The sequence below is a fragment of the Pseudopodoces humilis genome, chromosome 7 (genome assembly GCF_049639895.1).
Source record: "Pseudopodoces humilis isolate 2021_Gansu_Grassland_sample_001 chromosome 7, ASM4963989v1, whole genome shotgun sequence".
NCBI lineage: Eukaryota > Metazoa > Chordata > Aves > Passeriformes > Paridae > Pseudopodoces > Pseudopodoces humilis.
The window spans coordinates 60,507,876-60,528,059 of NC_142206.1; the positions used below are offsets into that span (position 1 = coordinate 60,507,876).

A 20,184-nucleotide genomic window follows, 5' to 3' on the forward strand; every position below is an offset into this window, starting at 1 on the left:
TTTTTTAATACTTTTACCTCGTTTTCCATGCCTGGAGGGCATGGAAGCAGGAGAGCAGGGTATCCCTGAGCTCACCCAGGGCATTCCCAGCTATTTATTGCTGGAAGTCTCTTCTCCTTTGAAGGACTTTTCCTCCCCCTCCAGCTTCCCAAGAGGGGTGTGGATGCAGCCAACACCCAGCCCAGGGCTTGGAGAGCCCCTTGGAGCTGTGAGGGATGGATTAAGGTGTTATCAGCAGGAATTTGTGTTTAAAAGTGCTTTAATCAGCTGCCTGCACTCAGTGCTTTTTTGTATTTTTTTCAATTCAGTGTGAAGTGCATATTCATTTTAAAATCCAAAAATCACAAAAAAAAAAAAAAAAGTGACCACTTTTATTTTAATTTTTTTATAAAAACACTCAAGGATTTTCAGCCCATCTGCACCAAACTCAGTGAAAAGGTGGAAAACTTGGTTTTGTGTAGATTATCAAATACAAAATACAAAACCATCAAAAATATCAAATACAAAAATGACTTTTTGCAAGAGGAAATGCTTGGTTTGTGAGCTGGTTTCAGTCCCTGCACTGTATATTGGAGACACATAGATAGATAGATAGATAAATATATATATATATGTTTTGTTTGTGTGTATATGTGGATATATTTTTATATGCATTTATTTTGTGTGTTTATCTATAATTATATATGCATATAATTTGGGTTTGTCTCTCTTTTATATATGCATATATATATGGGGTAAACATTTATGTGTATGTTTATATGCATATCTTATATATTTTATATATATTATGTATATTAAAATTATGTTTAAGCATACATATTTGCATTTTCTTATATTTATATTTATATTTATTTTTATTTTTTATATTTTTATATTTATATATTTATATTTATATTTATATTTATATTTATATTTATATTTATATTTATATTTACTTGAGATAATGGAAATGCATTTTGCCACCTCAGCTTTCCAAGTGTGCCTAAAGCATGGCAGGGATAATCCTGATTAAATCCACCCCTGGGAAAAAGCCAGGGAAAGCTGTGGAGCTCATTCTGCTGCTGTGGAAAACCCCCCAGTGGGATGGGTGAGCTCTTTGCTCCAGAGGGGGATGGTCCTCCTGGATTTTTCCTGTGGGAATGCTGAAGACTGGAATTCATTGCTCTAAAAGCCATAATTTATAATTAAGGAATGAGCTGCAACCTCTGCTTCCACTGCCTCTCTGAAGGTAGAGAGAATTCCAGGGAAAACAGCGTCAGCTGCAAATCCTCTGCTTCCAAAAATCCACCAAAAATCCATGATCCAACGCAGGCAGGCTTGCACAATTCCTGCTCTACCCCCTCAAGCTTATGCAGGAGCTTTTCAATTATTTATTATTAACCCCCAGTGTTAAGGTGATGCAGACATTTGCAGTGCCCTGTGGATTTAATCCTGGATGTGGGTGTGAGAGGGAATGTGCTGCCACCCCGGGAAATCCTCTCCCAGAGGTGGGAGCCACAAATTCATCCAGTGGGATTTAACTATGTGCTGGGAATGGAGAAAAAAAGAGATTTATTCTGTCATATCAGGGCTCTGTTGTCCTGAGCAGTGCAGGGAAGGAGAGCCCATCTGCAACAGGGGATATCCCAAAATAACAAGGAAAATAAAGTGTTTATACAGCGCTGGAGACTTGTATCCTACTGCTTGTAAGTCCTAAGCTGGCCCGGAGGAGCTGCCAAGTGACGGCAGAGCTCCTGCAGGAAGGAGCTTCAATAGCTGCTGCAGCAGGAAAGGGACTTAAAAAACCATGGGTTGGCAGAGGGAGAGCGTTTGGGAGCAGCCAAATCCTGGGATAAATGGGATAAATGGGATAAATGGGCTGTCAAGCAGGGCTGCCTCAGTTCTCTTTGCCCTTCACCCAGATTCAGCCTTGCTGCTTGAATGCTGATTGTGTTTGTGGGTCTGTGTGCGACAGCGAGCCCAGAATTAAAACTCACCCCGTGTGCATCCCGATTCAGGCTTACTGCTGCTCGGGTTTTAGGTGGGAATTTAAAGGATGCAGGAATTAAAATTTGTAATTAAAAGTTGTAATTCACGCTGGACAAGCTGGCAGGACGCGGCTGTGGCCAGGCGCCAGCGTGGATTGAAAGCTGAGGATGTTTCAGGTTTGAAACACTTTGCAGAGCAGCCCTTCACTCCTTCTCTCACTGTTTTGTCCTCACAGAGGTCTCTGCAGCTATTTGTGTGGTTTAAGATGCCTCTCACATTCCCAGGACTGTCTGGATGGCTTTCCAAGGGGAACAGCTCCGTGGGTTTTGCTGTACAAAACATCCCGAACGTCCCTCCTCGCTCACGTCGCTGCCTCTTGGCTCTGGGAGGCAAATGCAACGCCAGGTTCTGCCTGGAAAAAAAGAGAAAAAAAAAATCACAGCTGGGTTTGCCAGCCCTCCCAGGCTCCAGAGGTTTGGGTGCAGGCTGCAGGGAAAGGTGGGGGAAGCAAGGGAGCAGGGTTTATTTTTGAGGCCGGGAAGGAAGCGCCGTGCTTCCCTTTCCTGAGGGTTTTTCTGCTCCTGAGCCCAGCCCACGCTCCAGCTGATGCTGACAGCTCCAGCTCCCACATCCCTGCTGCTTCACCTGGGGGTTTGCTTGTCTGGAAGGGTGGCAGTGATTTCTTGTGACCCTTACATGTGTGCAGCTCGTTTTGTAGAATCCTGGGAGGCTTTGGCTTGGAAGAGGCTCCAAAACCCATCCTGTTCCACCCTTGCCATGGCAGGGACACTTTCCACTGTCCCAGGCTGCTCCAAGCCCTGTCCAACCTGGCCTTGGACACTTCCAGGGATCCAGGGGCAGCCACAGCTTCTCTGGGAATTCTCTCTTGGCCCTTCACCACCCTCCCAGCCAGAAATTCCTTCCCAATCTCCCATTCATCCCTGCCCTGTGGCAGTGGGAAGCCATTCCCTGTGTCCTGTCCCTCCATCCCCTGTAAAATAGTCTCTCTCCATCTTTCTTGCAGCTTCCTCAGGCACTGTAAGGCCACAGGTCAACTCAGAGCTGCTTTTCTGCAGGCTGAACAATCCCAATTCTCACAGCTTTTCCTCACAGCAGAGCTGCTCCATCCCTCTGATCATCTTGCTGACCCTCCTCTGGACTTGCAGAGCATCTCTGTGTCCATCACATTCAGCAGCTCAGAGGAGCTGCTGGAGCTACAAACATCACTGAGATTTGCAACCTGTAGTAAACTTCTAAATTCCAGGTCTGGGATCTCTGAGGTGAATTTGTAGTACCTGGAGACTTACCTGAGTACTGATAAATGAGTGGCCAGCTGATAAATTGATAATAATCGATAAATACAAGTTGATTAATATGATAGGTTGTATAATATGAAGTGGCCAGTGACTGGTGGGAAGAGCCTGAGTTGAAATATTCAGCCTTGTTGTGAAGCTGTAACCTCAGCAAATCAGTAACTTGTGAATTGGGACTCTGGTGAAGGTTTATAAACCTTTGATCAGATTTAACCAGGCTGCTGGCATTCCCTGGCCTGCAGGGATTGCTCCAAGCAATCCTGGATCCCTTGCAAAGCACCCGAGGCTCTCCTCAGCATGCAAAACTCAACCCCACAAAGCAGCTGCTAAACATTTGCCAGCCTCTTTTATATATAACTACCCTGTGGGACAGGCACAGACTTTCCCCTTCCTGCTAGATCCAACATCTCACTGTTAATTGAAAGTTTTAATTACTCTAAGGCCCAGAGACTTGTTTTTGTTCCGTGGTCTGAATGGTTAATCTGCAGTGTAAACCCAAATCCCCCTCTGTTAGACATAAATGTTACTGTTTCCAAATGCCTTTGTTTTTTTCCTCCCCCTGATTTTTGGTGCCAGCTGGTTCAGCTTTCAGTAGGGCAGAAGTTGGACTTCATTACCAGAGTCCATTGTAATGATTTCTTGGATTTTTTTCCGGGTAGACAAGGCTTGTGCAAGTTTGCATGCTTTTCTATATTTGGTTTTGTTTAATTTGATTGTACAAAGCTGTTGAAAAGTCCAGCTGAACGTTTCCACTTTCTGCAGTGCTGACTGTGCCATTAAACCAGGAGTTCAAAGGAAAAATCCAGCTCCTGCTGGGTTTTCTCTGTAACCCTGAGCTCAAGATCCTGGTTTGAGATAGGGACAGACAAAAGTTCATTTGTCAACGTTGTTCTCATCTCAGCTGAATTCAGATGTGGCTCCTGGGGATAATCTTCACTATCACAGGATCATGGAATATCCGGAGCTGGGAGGAACCATGAGGATCACCCAGTTCAACTCCTGTACAGGACATGAAGAATCCCAGCAGGATGTTGGTGCTGTGTGTTCCTTGGTACCTTCATTCCCTTTGGTATCATGTCTGCTGGGGATTTACCTAATCCTGGAAATTCTCCAGTTCCCTGGAATTGCTCTTGCCTTTCTGGCTGGTGCCCTGTGCTGCCAAAGGATGGAGACAGGATATTATTATTATTATTATTATTATTATTATTATTATTATTATTATTATTATTATTATTATTATATATGTCAGCTCGTGGTTTTAATTGGGGTTAAACCGGTGTTTCATGGTGAAAATGCAGGATCACAGGGGGATCTGGAGCTGGAAACTGAATTATTCTATTACTAAATATATAGTTATATTACATATCATTCCATTCTCTTTTCCCTGTGTGGTGGAAGGATGTGGCACTCTGTGGTTGTCAGAGTGGAAGATCCTCTGCAGGAATGCCAGGGTAGTGAAAAATATTCCAGGTGTTAGGGAAAATACTGTACGGGGTTTGTCTTTTGGGAGTTAATCATGTTTTGGTTCCCCCAAATACTTCCCAACCTGGAGGTGACCTCCAAGGACGCCATGGTTACATCCCTGCTGGAAGGAGATGTGGCTGTTGAGTTTTCTTGGTTCTTTGGGAAGCAACTTTTAGTTTCAGCTGGGAATTTTCTGGGTTTTTTTTGTAGAAACTGAAAGTCTTGTTGAATTCTCCTCGCAAACCTCCTGGTTGTGTTTTCCATGTGTGCCAAGGTGGTTGTGCCCACCTTTGGATAGCACAGGTGTCCTGGATGCTGGGGAAAAACCCAAGAACGGATAGTTAACCCCAAAAACTCTGCAAAATCTCTGCTGGGGGAGGTGTTGGATCACTTGTGACTCCTTGGCTTCGTGTTCCAGACAGGATCACTCCTGGGCTGATGATCCACAGACACATTGAGTCTCATCTTTATTCCCTCGGTTTCTTCCCTGCTTTTATATCCCATCAAAACATGAAAACAAGCAGTTACTTGTATCCAGAAAGTGCTGGTGGAGTTTTTTTGGATCAATAATTCCTTCTCAATTTTTAAGCACATTTTAAAACTTCTTTTGTCCTCCGAAGGCTCATTCCGGTCCCGCTTTTAACCGGAGGAAAAATGGCTTCTTTGTTGCAGATGTCAAGAAGGACTGGTCGGATCACGCGCTGTGGTGGGAAAAGAAGAAAACTTGGCTCCTTAAAACTCACTGGACGTTGGATAAATACGGGATACAGGCGGATGCCAAGCTCCAGTTCACCCCTCAGCACAAGCTGCTGCGCCTGCAGCTGCCCAACATGAAGTACGTCAAGGTGAAGGTCAACTTCTCCGACAGGGTCTTCAAGGCTGTTTCTGATATCTGCAAAACCTTCAGTAAGTGCTGAAAAACACCCCCCTGGGGAGCTTCCCGGGAGCTTTGGCTCCTGCCTCTCCTCTGGTGCACGTGGTTGTCCTGGAAATCTGATAAATCATCGGTGTTTTCGGGCTTTGAGCACCCAGGAGTCACTTGGGCATCAAACAGTCCAGATGTCCATTTTTTTCCCCTTCCAGATCGACTCTTTTATATGTAAATACTTAAATAACAGGACCAATTGAGCCAAAAAGTGATAAGAAATGCATTTTTTGTGCTGAATTCTCTTCCATGGCAGAGCTGTCCTTGGGTTTGTCTCAGGCGAGGCGGTACCAGCCCTGCTTGATGTTCAGGCTGCTGGTGTTGGTTGTGGTTCTTTTTTTCCCCCTGCAAATTTATGTGCTGGATGAAAAGCAAGCCCTGAAATGGGAAATCTGCCAGCCCTGTGGGTTGTCTTCTAGTGGAAAACCATATTAGAGATTAAGTGGTGATGCTCTGCTGTAAAACTGTCCAGTGGAGGGAAGGAACCGAGCCTTGCTGTCTCCTCTTCACCCTCATTTCCTGGTGGAGGGGAAGCCCAGGAGAAAGTAGGGATCATTCCCTACCAGGCATAACATTTTAGCCATCTTCACAAATTCCTCATCCTAAAACCAGGTGTTCCTTCCTGCCCACCAAAAAGAAACCCAATGGCAGCTACACCCTGAGGAACTCCGGGAAGCGCTCCATATTGGGATTCTCCCCTCCCAAAAGAGCCTGCAGCCCATCCTCAGCTGCAGCAAATCCATTCCTGCTCTCAGAAGGCAGCAGAGGATACTCTTGGCTGACCCAGTTATTTGGGGAGGCAGGAAGAGCTCATCCCTACGTGCCGTGTCCGGCGCACCCGTGGTTTGGTCGGTATTTTTAGCTGGTTACGGATCTTCGCCGTTCCTTTCCTGTTTTGTTGGGGTTTTTTTTTAAAGCATAAATATTGGGCAGTTTCTTCTTAAAATAGAAAAGGCTTAGCCAGCATTATTTCTGAGTGGATTTTGCTTCCCCCACCCCCGTGTCCCGCTGGCATTCGGGATGTCATGCTAGACAGGGAGGTCCCAGGCTCGGACGCTGATGAATCTCTCCAGCAGTGACTCACATCAGGAAATGCTGATATGGTTCATCACGGGACAGGAGAGCTGTCACTGATGCTGTCAGAACCTTACATGGGCCTGAAGCAGCCTTTTCTTCCAACTGCAGAGCTTTTGGAGTATTTGTGACCAAACCAGTAAAATAATCCTGATATTTAAGGGTTTGGGATGGGAGGAAAAACCTCTGGGACAGCAGAGGTTGGAGCTCTGAGCAGGCAGCAAGGACACATCCATCAAGGGTGGTGCTGACTTCCCTTCTGCAGCATCTGAAATGAAGTTCCTGATTTTGGGGAAAGCAGGGCTTTTACTGGAAATTTCACTTTCCTTTGAGTGAGTGACTCTCAGCAGCCTGAGCTGTTTGAGGACAGACACAAACTGCAGTGATGAAGTTGTTTGGCCCTCCCAGATGTGTTTACTGGGAGCCAGATGTTCAGCAGAGCTACTGGGAAGATGATACATGAGCTTGGCATCAGCTGGAGGGAAGAGGGATTGGGATGTGGGGATACAGAAGTGCTGAAGTTGGAGGGGCTGGGATATTCTTTCCAGGACCACAGAGGTATAAACACAAATTATGTACAAATACATTTTATGTTAGTGTTAAAATGCTGATATAGATGTCAAAATAATGCTATTCATATCTAATGTATTTTAACATTTATATATTTAATATATATTATATAAAAACATGTATTATGCATTAATTTAAAAATCATATATTATAAAAATATATACTGCATATTAGGAATAAAATCTTGGCTGTGAGGGTGGCCCAGAGAAGCTGTGGCTGCCCCTGGATCCAAGGCCAGGTTGGACAGGGCTTGGAGCAGCCTGGGATAGTGGAAGGTGTCCCTGTCCATGGCAGGGGGTTGGAATAGGATGGGATTTAAGGTCATTTCCACCCCAGACCAGTCTGTGACTTTGTGATTCTGTGACTCTCCTTTTTCCCTCCCCAGCTGTATTTTTCCTGCCCCATTTTTCTCCATTACCTTTCCCTGCCCTCCTCAGCTTCCCTGCACAGGATGGCTGCAGAGAGCTCTCGTATCCATATTAATTAAGCTAATTGTCTCTCCAAGGAAGGCTGAGCAGGTATTTCAAGGTGGAAGGGAAAAGTCCTTGTTTCCACAAATCCCTTCATTTCTGGGCTCCAGGGAAGTTAGGACAGAGCTGTGCCTGGGAGTTGCTCATGTTTTGGCTGTACCTGTTTGCTGTCTTTGCCCCTGGATCATTTAATTACACACCTCAGTAACTCCAACAAAGCATCATTAATGAGTAATTGAAGTCATTCCTGATGTTCTCAGGACTCTGGCTGGTTGCATTTATAAAATCCTCTCCACACAAGCAGGAACACCCGTGGATGGATTATTTAGGGCTGTCCTTTGCTTCTGTTCCCTTTAAATTGTTACCCAGAGGTGTCACCCTTGCAGAGCGTGGCTGATTTATATAGAGAAGTCTCTGTTCTTGTGCAGAGGGGAGTTATTCCAAAGGGCAGCTCCCTGGGGGGAAGATGCTGGAGCCACTTGCACACCCCTCACTTTCCTGGAGGTCGTGTGAAGCCCGAAAAAAACCCAATCTCATTCCCAGTGGCTGGATTGCAGCCCCTGGATTCCCACAGCAGCTACTCAGGAGGGATAAAGGCACGGATTGACCCCGGCAGGCACGAGGAGAGCAGCGGGCAGTGCATGGGATGGGCAGCCCTCATCCAAAGGCTGGCCTGGAATCCTGCCCAGGAGCAGCTGCTGGCAGGCAGCTCCAGCCTGAAGGGCCAGCTTTGATCTGCAATTAAAGACCAGAGAAAGAGAAAGTAAAACTTCACTTTTTTTATTTCTTTTTTTCTTTTTTTTTTTGGAACGACAGGGATTTGTTCTTCCCGCCTGGCCGGCAGCGGGACACAGGGGTTGGGATGGGATGCTCCCTGCTCTCATCATCCCACTGGGAGATAATTCCTCCCAGAAAACTGCACTCAGCACTTTATTGGTGTGAGTGGGAATATCCTCTTTGAAAGTGGGGTTTGGGAAGGTAGGAGAGACTCAGCCATCATCTGACAAAACAACAAATGGAAAAATCCTTTTCTCCTACATGAATAAAAGGGAATTCTTGGCTGTGGGGACAGTGAGATGCAGCATGCCCAGAGAAGCTGTGGCTGTCCCTGCATCCCTGGAAGTGTCCAAGGCTGGCTTGGACAGAGCTTGGAGCACCCTGGGATAGTGGAAGGTCTGTGGCAGGGAACTGGATGATTTTTAAGGTCCCCTCCAACCCAAACTATCCTGGGATTCTGGGATGGCTTCACCTGATTCCAGCCCAGTGGATGCCTTGCAGCTGCTCATGCTCTTAAGCTGTTTCCTTACAGCATTCTGCCTGTATTTTTTTCCATGTATCCCAGGAGCTCCAAGGGACTCTAGGCAGGCTCTGCTGCTGCTCTGTGAACACGTGGGACAGGAAAAGCAAACAGCAAGATGCAAGTGTGAGAGTTTTTTCCCAGGCCTCGGCGTTTCCTGCCCCGGCAATGCTCCTTCTCCTGGGGACACAATTTATGTTGGAGCTGCAGGGTGAGGGGAGATGCTGTGACAGCAGAACAGCTCCCATCCTTCTCCTCTTCAGGCTGTGAAAATTTGGGATCTCTGCTGCCCTCCAGCCTGAGAAGAGGAGCAGAGGAAATTCTGGTTGATGTTCATGAGAGGACAGCTCAGTGCCAGAGCTGGGAGGAGGCAGCTCTGGGAGGAAACACTCTAAAATTCATGACCAATCCCTCCCTACCCACCCTGAGGCTGTGCAAGACAGAGAAATTCCCTTCAGGCTCTTTTAATTCCCAGAGCCTGGTGGAGCCTCACACCCAGCTCTGTGTGAATTAGTCACCTGTTTTTGAAAACCCAGTCTGGGGAGCATCCTGTGCCCAGCTGTGGCAGTTTCCACATCTTATTCCAGTCCCCAGCTCTCGTTCCTGCACAGGGTGAGGGTGGTGTGATCCTGAGCAGCTTGTGGAGCTGAGGGTGCAGACAGTCCCATGAGGGTGATGGGCTGCTTCCCATCATCCCAAAAACCACCAGGAGGTTCCTGAGACTCTGCAGGTTCTGGGAAGGTGACACCAACCTTCCCTGCCTCAGCCTCCAGCCACCAAATGCAGCCTGAGCCGAGCTGGCGGTGGTATTTGGTGACAGTGGCACTTGGGAGTGGCAGGATGCCAGCCCAGCCCAGCCCAGGGAAGGTGACACCGGTCCCGATGCCGAATGTGACCCTACCTTTTTTTTCCCCTTTCCAAACGCTCCCTGCTCCAGGACAGAACGTCCTCTGACTCCTCAAGTATTTGCAATATTTCCACGCCCTCTGTTGCCAAAAAGACTTCTATAAAAAGCCACTGTTTGTTGTTTCTTGGAGGGGTTTTTTTTTTTTTTTGCAAAACTGAAACCCTTTGTGGACGATGTGCAGCATTCCCAGGGCTCTGTGACAGGCACATGGAGCTGCATCCCTGGCCCAGCTGCTTTCCAGGAGGCAAAGCTGTCTGGACTTTGTGGAATCATAAAATATCCTGATTGGAAGGGACCCACAAGGATCATCAAGTCCAACTCCTGACCTTGCACAGGACAAGAACCCCACCATCCCTGGCCACTGCAAACTTCCTAAACTCTTCCTTCACACCCTGCTGGTAAATAAAGGAGTGTTTTTCCAGGAATCATGGAGTCCTGGTAGATGCACATGAGCATCTCAGGGGGGAATTTGGGGAGCAGCACCAGCATTCAGGAGGAATTTCTTCATGGAAGGGGTGGTCAGGCATGGGAAGATGCCTGTGGTGGAGTCCCCATCCCTGGGGGTGTCCAGGGAAGGACTGGACTCAGTGCTCTGGGCTGGGGACAAGGTGGGGATGAGTCACAGGTTGGACTCGATGATCCTGGATGTCTTTTCCAACCGAAATGATTCTGGGATCTCGGGATACAGGCTGTGGATGCTCAGGAGCATCAGGAGGATGCTCAGGGATGATGTTCACGGGGAGACAGAGGCGGTGAAACACCGAGCATGGATTTGCTGCCTTTCCCTGCCTTGCAGAGAGGTTTGGCAGTGGCACAGCTATTTCTAAATATGTCCAGGGATTGGGTGTGGAAGGAAATCTTCCCATTTCCAGAGCCGGCCAAATTGCAACGTCCTCGGCTTTTTCAACCCAAGTGTTCCGCTGCCAACTGCGGCGTTTTCCCCTTTTATTGCCTGCCCATGCTCAGCTGTCGTGCAGCATCCAGAGCAACCCCAGGAACTGGGGTCAGAGAAATAACCAGATTTAATTACAAAGTGTCTGAGATGGGAAAAAAAAAATCCTCTGCACTCTCCCCTCCCCTGTCCCCACCCCAGTCGTGCTCTGCATGTGGAGGAGCATCGGGTTTTATGTCACCGTGTGAGTCAGTGGATTTTTTCATCCTTACTCTGCTGTTGACAGAGACCCTTTAAATAGAATTCCATCCTGAAGACATTAGGACATGCTGGCAAAGCCAGTGCTGCCTCCTTCCTTGGAATTAGTTGCATTTTTCTTTATGGGAAGGATGTGAGCGGATTGTTATTCTCTTGTTTGTGGGATTAAATTAATGGAGTTTAATTGGGCTGGAGCTGCAGTTCAGCCACTTCAGGGGAAAGGTTTGTAGTGCTGCCTGTGCTCCAGGAGACATTTGGATAACGGGAGCCTGGGGATTTCGTCCCACTTAGGGAAAAAAAAAATCCAAACATTCAAGTGTTTGTTGACTCTGCCTCTCCGATGGCTCTTTTTATTGGTCTTGCAGTAATTCTTGGCTCCATCATCACTGCCTGCATCCTCCTCCTCCTCCTTTTCCTTCTCCTTCTGGCTCTCTCTGGGTTGGTGGTGCTCAATTTCAGCTCTGGGAACCACTGGCACAATTATTCACGCCCCCTCCAAACCCCGCTGACCCCATTTTTGGGTGGTTTTGCACATCACTGCTCCCTTGGCAAATCCATAAGTCAACAGGCACTTGGATTTTCCACCCACAATTTGGGAAGGCTCCAGCAAAACCTCTGCCAGGGTCAGCCCCAGCTGATTGCACACCCCCAGCATCTCCAGAGGCTTTGTGGGATGTCCCAAGAGAGCTGCAGGGCCCCAGGCAGTGAGTGGAGAGCTTGGCTTTTACCCAGATAAATATTTAAGTTCCTGGGCATCTGAAGAACCCATAATAAAAATGTACTGAATGTACAAACCCAGTAAACTCTGCTGGGGGGTGAGGACCTGCTCCACCAGTGTCCAGCACAACCACAGCCTTATCTCCAGGCACTCCTCAAGTTATTTAAGTCCTTTTTTAGTTTCTTTTTTGTTTTGGGTTTTTTTTTCCACCTCTGGTCTGTTTTGCAGAATTTTTATCTCGAGAGAATTTATGTTGTAGATAAGTCGGATGGTTCATTCTGTAAACTTTACACTGTGAAAAACCATCCCCAGAATTCACTCATTCCAAGAAAAAAACAAGCTTTATTTTTGGTTTTAAGTCTGAAATGGAAGAAAAATGGGGTTTGAGGTCTCATTTTTCTACGACTCGTCAGAGTGATGCACAAAGGCTGTAATTTTTATGAGTCATTGGTTGGAGGGAGCAGTGATGCAGTGCAGAGAAATCCCATTTCCCAGAGATATCCCACTTCAAAACACGTTTCCTGAAGGAGGGTGGCTGGATCAGCATTAAAGAGAGGATTTCCCCTCAATGCTGTCTGTGCTAAAAGTAAATTTATGGAGTCTTTATGTTCAAGAATCAAGGAGGTGAAACAGCCCTCTGGCCTTTAGGGGAGCCAGAAATGGGGAAGGAAATTGGATGCTGGAAGCTCCTTTGGAACACTAATTTTCTTTCTACATCAAAATTTTCTTTGTATCTCATATTATTATCTGTATTTATGAGAACTGAATACTGAAAGTAGTGAAAAGTAGGAATTATTTCCCATAATTCCAATTTTTGGGGAAGTTGATCCATACTCAGCCCTTCCAGTCAGTGATGTCATGTGTTCTATATGTGGGTGATGTAAGAAAACCATAAATCTGATTTCTTGTGGGAATGGGAGCCCCTGGATCCCTTGGAAGTGCCCAAGGGCAGGTTGGATGGGGTTTGGAGCAGCTGGGACAGTGGGAGGTGTCCCTGCCATGGCAGGGGGTGGAATGGGATGGGCTTTAAGGTCCCTCCCAACCCAAACCCTTCTGGGATCCCCATCACAACACACCTCGGTGGATAAAGATGCAGCAGTTGCAAGATTTACTTGGTGGATTTAGCGCAAAAAGAGCATAATTTGGGAATTTTACACGCTGTAAGGAAGTTTTTAAATTTTTTTTAAGTCAGTTTGCAGGGTGCAGATGGTGCTTTGTGAAGGAAGAGGATTTAATCCCAGCTCTGGAGTTTGTCTCGGGGTGGGAGATAAATGGGCACAGCTGGGCTGGGTGAGCTGTGCAGGGGCTGGATGAGAAATGAGGGATTACACAGGAAAAAGGGGCCAAGGACTTCCCTTCAGCCAGAGACAGCAGGCACAGGCAGGATCTTGCAGGCAAATGGAAGAGAAGATGCTGCAGGCAGCAAAGTGGCTTCACTCCAGAGTCGTTTCTGGAAAAGTTTCTCTTGGAGATCCAAAGCCGCATTTCTGATCATATTTTGAGCTCCAAAACTCTTCCTTCCAGGCTCAGACCATTCTGTCTCCTTCCCACAGAATCCCAGAAAGGTTTGGGTTGGAAGGGATCTCAAAGCCCATCTCATCCCACCCCCTGCCATGGGCAGGGACCTTCCACTGTCCCAGACTGCTCCAAGCCCTGTCCAGCCTGGCCTTGGGCACTTCCAGGGATCCAGGGGCAGCCACAGCTTCTCTGGGCACCCTGTGCCAGGGCATCCCCACCCTCCCAGCCAGGAATTCCTTCCCAATATCCCAGCTAAACCTTCAGTTTGAAGCCATTCCCAAAGCTGCCTTGGGTGGGTTGGTGAATTCCTGGAGTCTGTGGCGCATCCATGGGGATGCTCCGGAGGGATTTGCCGCTCATCCATGGGATCCATGCTGGGATCCTCGGGCATCCCGAGGATGTGCTGCCTGCTCCATGCCCTGCTGCCACGTGCTGCTTGGAAGCAGCTGCCCAAAACTTGCCCTGGATCCTTTGTATCCCACTGGGAGCATCGGGAACAACTGAGGGGCTATAAAAAGTCTCTTGGATATCAGATGGTCAAGCCCTGGGATGATTCCAGGATTGCTTCCAGAATCTGAGCCTGGCCCGGAGCCTTCTCCTGGCCTCCCTGAGTGATTCCAGCTGAGAGGCTCCAGCACTTGCTAAAGCACCAGAAATAAACCCCAGAGCCTCAGCCTTGCTGCAAAATACCAGGGGAACTCCTCGATTTAGGCTGTGCTGCCTCTTGTCCCCGGTTGTCCCAGCAGATTCCGGCTCCATGAGGTAAGCTGGCTGGGATAAACGGGAATGTGTGCAGCTGGATACGCTCAGGCTCCGGGTATTTATTGCTAGAAATGGTCAAAAAGTTGGGCAGAGTGGGTGGTGGGGGCAGGGATGGGGTTTAGTGGGATGATGTGTGTGGAGGAATAATAAATCAGGGTTAAATGGAAGCTGAAATTAGATTAAGTTTATGTATAAAAAGGAGTAAAATAGATAAATAATATAGGAATAAATATCTGTAAATACAGAGATAAAACTAAGATATAAGTTCAAAAAGTTTACATACAAAATAAATATAAATCTATATATTTTATATCTTTTTATAGATTTAAAATCCATATAGGTATCTAAATCTAGATATTTTTAGCCCATTCAAGGCCAGATTGGACAAGGCTTAGAGAAACCTGGGATTGTGGAAGGTGTCCCAGGCAAGGCCCATGGCAAGGGGTGGAACAAGGTGGACTTTAGGGTTCCATCCAACCCAAACCATTCTGGGATTCAATGCTACAATTGAAATAAATAAGTACAAATATATAAATAAAAATAAAGCTTAAAATAAATGATGCTTTCTAAAAATAAATATATGTCAATATATGTACAGTATTTATATATATATAAATTTCATGTGTAACTACAAGAATATAAATAAATATTAAAATTAATTAATATATTATAAATATATTATAATATATAATTAAAATATAGTATAGCATAATGTAAGTAATATAAGTAATATAATTTTAAAATATAAATATAATATAATTATATTATATATATAATATATAATAATATATAATAATATTATATATTATATTATATTATACAATATAATATAATATAATAATATAATAATAATATAATAATATAATATGATATAATATAATAATGTAATATGATATAATATAATAATGTAATATAATAATATAATAAAATATAATATAATTATATTATATTATATTATATTATATTATATTATATTATATTTATATAACATAATATAATATAATATAATATAATATAATATAATATAATATAATATAATAAATATCTACTATACTATATAATATATATAAATTAATAAAATAAATTAAATAAAAATAAAACTTAAATTAAAGCTAGATATTGGTTTGGGATGGGACACCTACAATATAAAAGATGGTTAAATCCAGAGGTGTGCAACCTCTGGATTCAGGAATGCCAAGGGGATCCACCCCTGAGAAGCACCCGGCTGGGGCGTGTTCCCAGTGTGGTAATTCCCAGTTTGTTTGCAGCAGGGGATGATGCTGGTGTGGGGCTGTGTCCTGTCCCAGGCACGTGCTGGGGACCAAATTCCAGTGTTAATTTTAACCCCGTGCCTGGGAGTGCTCAGGGGACTCCCACTGCTGGCAGCACGTGGTGAGATCCCGGCCCTGGAACTTCTCCTGGGTGGGATAATGGCTGGTTGTGTCCTTCAGCATTCCCTGGGTGGGAAACACAGCCTGGCTGCAGCCAGCTGCTGTCTCCTGATCTCTCCTGAAGCAGGGATGGCACCAGGGGCTGCTCTCCATAGGGCATTCCACAGGGAAAGCTTTACAGCTCAGCCTTTTGGGGTGATGGGTACAAAAAACAGAGCAAGAAACAACACAGGAGCTTCAGCATGGACAGGCAGCTGCAGAGGAGACTCCAGAACTCCTTCCAGGCTCAGGCGTGTCCATACTCTCCAGAGAATCATCAGAGAATCACGGGATGGTTTGGATTGGAAAGGACCTTAAATCTCATCCCATCCCATCCCCTGCCATGGCAGGGACACCTCCCACTGTCCCAGGCTGCTCCAACCCTGTCCAGCCTGGCCTTGGACACTTCCAGGGATCCAGGGCAGCCACAGCTTCTCTGGGAATTCCATCCCAGCCCCTACTCACTCAACACAACCAGGAATTCCTTCCCAATCTTCCATCCATCCCTGCCCTGTGGCACTGGGAGCCATTCCCTGTGTCCTGTCCCTCCATCCCTTGTCCCCTCTCCAGCTGTCCTGGAGCCCCTTTAGGCCCTGCAAGGAGCTCTGAGCTCTCCCTGGAGCCTTTTCCTCTCCAGATGAGCACCCCCAACCCTCTCATCCTGTCTTTTCCCAGTCCAGGCTGTCTTTTGGAGCTCTCCAAGCTTTTTGCAGCCTTTCACCACTGCAGTTGATGGCTCCATGCCCAGGTGAATCCTTTTCCAGGTCAGCTCCCACACATTGACCAAGCACAAGGACTCTGCTCCTGCTCCAGTCCCTCAGAGGTTTCAGTGGTACAACAGAGAGCGGGCTCTGCTTTCCCAGGAAACTCCTTCCCACTTGGAATTGAGTGCAGCAAACCCAAAGTACTGCCTTGGTGGGAAACAAAAATTCTCTTTTTCCTTGCTCCCCGTATTCTCATGGCTTAAAACATAAAGGCAATGGGATGCTCCTTGTTTTAAATGGGTTTTATATTGTTCAGGTTGATCCCAGGCCGGAAAGTGGGAGAGGTTTGCTGTGAAAAGGAAATGCTTCAGCCAAAATCTCTTTTAAAAGTGGGTAAATTACAGGCTTTAAACTTTCCAGTCTAATGTGTAAATAAATGGTTTAATCCAATCTTGGATTGCTCCTATGGAAGTGAGAGGGTCTGGCCTGTTACCCACATGGCTGAGTATGTGTGCTGATTTTAATTTATATTATTTATATAATAGTGTGTATTACTATATAGTATATTATTTATAATTTTATATTATTAATCTGGAAGTTTATTATTTTTATTATTTATATTTAATGTATGAAGGTGTTACTAGGCTCTGTGGCAGGGTGTACCAGTGCTCACGTTTACATTTGAGTGGCTGTGCCTGGGAAATTCCACATTTTATCCAAATGTTATGTTACCTTTCCAGCCAAGGACAGTGCATGTTTCCAACAGGCTTGCAGGGAAAATGCCCTTAACTTGATTTTTAACCATTACAGAGCAGGAAATTCATCCAAGGGAGATATTGGACATTGCTGGATGTGGTTCCTAATGGAAGGATATTCTTCTTTTCCCCCTTATTTCCCCTTCTTTATCCTTTTTTTCCATCCTGCCATTGTAAAAGTGATCCATTTTCCCCTCCAGACATCAGGCATCCAGAAGAACTCTCCCTTTTGAGGAAACCCAGAGATCCATCAAAGAAAAAAAAGAAGAAGTTGGACGATCAATGTGAAGATGACACCTTCGAGCTGGAGGGGCCGCTGATCACTCCGGGGTCCGGTGAGCTGGGAAAAAAACTGGGAGCGGGGTAAAAACCAACACAGCAACTTGGGGCTGATTGAATTTCTTAAAGTCTGTGCAAGAAACAGACCCCAAATCCACGGCACGAGTCGTGGCGGGCTGCAGCACGCGGTCGCACGGATGCATGTCTGGAGCTGGAGCTGTCACGCATTCCCGGGAGCAGAGCAAGCCCAGGCTTCACAGAACCCAGCAGAGCCCGAGTGTGGCCACTTGAACGCTCACATGGTGTTGCTGAGAGCTTTTCTTACCCTGATCAGAAAGGAGTTCAGTGGAAAATGGTTCCTAGTGTAACGTTCCTGGCTGTGCCACCGTTCTACTCCGCATTTACAGCCCAGCAAGGGCAGGGTTTTATTAATTGCTTTATGCCTTACATGAACAGTGTAGCTATGGATTGTGATGTTAAATAAATCCTTTTATTGCTTGGCTAGTCTGGATTCCTGATCCAGAGCAGGATTGGGAAGGGAATTTCTGGTGGAGTAACATCCCTGATGAAGTAACATCCTCGATGGAGTTACCACAGGCAGCAAATTGATGCAAGTGTTTGCAGGCACAGGGGTTTTTCAGCTTTTTTTTCCATGGCTGCTGGAAGTCTGGTGTCTGAAGGCAAATGGCAGGAGTTTAAACCAGAATTTTGGCCAATGGGAGCACTTTATCCCAGATTGATTTGTGGAGAAAGCCACGGTGGTGAGCGGGAGAGACGTGTCTGGCTGCCAAAGCTCTTGGGTTTAAATCCAGCAATCCAAGGGCAGCAGGGCAGCTGTAATTAAAAAAACTACCTTGGAATTGTAAAATTGTATTAATTGATGTTAAATCAACTGCAGGGAAGGTCATGGAGTGTGGTTAATGCCAGTGGTGGCACAGGGCTTGCAGAAAGGAAGGTTTTGGCTGTGCAGGGTGACGTGCACCACAGTTCTGGAACAAGGAAAAATAATCCTCCTTTTGCTCTGATCCTGCTCCTTCTCCTCTCAGCTACTTAAAATTTATTCTGGCCTTGTCCTCTTCCACTCCTGGCTCAGAGAATTTGGGCAAGGCTCCAGTCAATTTTCATTTCCATTTGGCATTTTCATCTTGAAAGTCCATTCTAAGCCTTTCCAACAGCCAATCTTCACAGAGAGCACCTCTGTTAGATTAATAGGAAAGACTTGGCCTCCTTTGGGGGAAATGTATGCAAAAGCTGGGGTTTATTTTAATTATTTATGGCTCTTGCAGTGAGTCACTTGGCTGGTTTTGCTCTCCTTGTGAATGAAATCACTCACAGCAGGTTGAATTCCTGCCTGTTCAGGTGCCATTTGATAAAAGTCGTGGGTTTCATCTGAATAAATCATTTCTGACGTTGTTCCAACATCAGTTTGTGTGCTGAAAGCTTCTGGAAAACCAATTAATAATTCAGGAGGTGCTGATTTCAATGTCCTGGGAGTGTTTTGTCACTGAGCACCCCAAACCTGGCAGTGAAACCATTTAAATCCCGGTGGGCAGAGTTGTCAATACACCCACAGGATGTGTTGCCCAACATTTTCAAAAGACCTGTTGTCACTTGTTTATATAAATTAGCCAAATTTGTAGCTATTTCTGCTGGAACTTTCCATGACACCGCCTGCCTGGGGCAAATTTTTCAAGGCAAGCTTCTTTTGAGATGTTTCAGGTGTTTGGAGAAAGAAATGAGGAGAACAGTGCAGGGGAAGCTTTGCTCTGATGGAGCAGACACTCAGTCAAGGAATGTGGGGGATATTCATGGAAAAACTGGCCCAAAATTTGGGGCAAAAAGTGGGATTTTCTTGTGTTGGTCCAGTTGATGCTCAGCCTTGTGTGCTCAAGCCATGCAAAGGCTGAAGCTGCAGTGAGGGTGGATGGGGAGAGGGGAAGAGCTCTTTTGGGAAGTGGTTTATGGATGGTGATGGGAGTTTATGGCTGGTTTTTGTTGGAGTTCTCTGCTCCAGTGCTGTAACAATCCATGGGGAGAGCACCTTTCTGCTGCTTTTATAATCACAGAACCACAGGATAGCTCAGGTTGGAAGGGACACTAAGCATCGTGGAGTTCCAGCTCCCAAAGTACAGTACCTGGTCTAAAAAGCTGGAAATCATTCCTTGTCTTTTCCTTGCAAATGAAGGTGGATTTTTCCATCCCTTGACCATTTTTTTTGCTCATGCCTGGTTTGCTGGATCTGTCTTGGTGACAGGTCCCCATGGTGCTTACAGGTCCCCAAATGATTCATCCAGGCTGGGATGCCAGCAAAACGAGCAGGAGCATTAAAAGCATCCTTGTTTGGTGGCTTTCCCTCACATTTTCCACCCTCCCAGGCAGTTTAGAATCAGGTTTGTAATTATTTGGAGTTTCCTAGCCGTGATGTTGGCTGTCACCAACGTTGATGCTGCTATTTCGCACCGTTCTTCCTGCTCCTTGAGATGCCCACGGTGCAAAACGAGAGTTCAGAAGGGTTTTTCCATTGGTTTGGTCTTGGACTTTCCCAGTCTAGCTCAGTTTTCTGTCATTCCTTGGCTGTGAGGGTGGGGGGGATGGTTTGGAGCAAAGAGCTGGAGCGTGGCCCAAGGTGGTGGCTCGGGGCAGCAGCAGGAGGTGGCACAAAAAGCCTCCTTGTTTTTGGCATCTCAACTCTGTCATCACCTTCAACACCCTCAGCAGAGCTCTGGGAGGGAGAGCTTGGCTGTATCAAACTGCAGGCTCGTGGTTTAGGAAGGACACAGCCCTTTCCCAAAAATCCAACGTGGTGTTGGACCTTCTGGTTCTGGTGGGCAGATTTGTGCCCAGCGGGTGATGCTGGGTGAGCTCTGCCCGATGTGCAGT

At 46.1% G+C, this 20,184-nt stretch overlaps 1 protein-coding gene across 5 annotated transcripts in view; it reads left to right on the forward strand.

Annotated features, from left to right (window-relative positions):
- The window catches only part of FERMT2 (FERM domain containing kindlin 2), a 52,727-nt gene that overhangs the window by 15,260 nt on the left and 17,283 nt on the right, over positions 1–20,184 (forward strand). For all 5 annotated transcript variants that reach the window (XR_015772882.1, XM_014257478.2, XM_088057382.1 and 2 more), the window contains exons 3-4: positions 5,418–5,651; positions 17,226–17,360. Coding sequence is in view for 4 of the 5 variants with exons in the window: in XM_014257478.2 (XP_014112953.1) it covers positions 5,418–5,651; positions 17,226–17,360 (369 nt within the window). In the remaining variant the exon portion in view is untranslated. The remainder of the gene's footprint in view (positions 1–5,417; positions 5,652–17,225; positions 17,361–20,184) is intronic.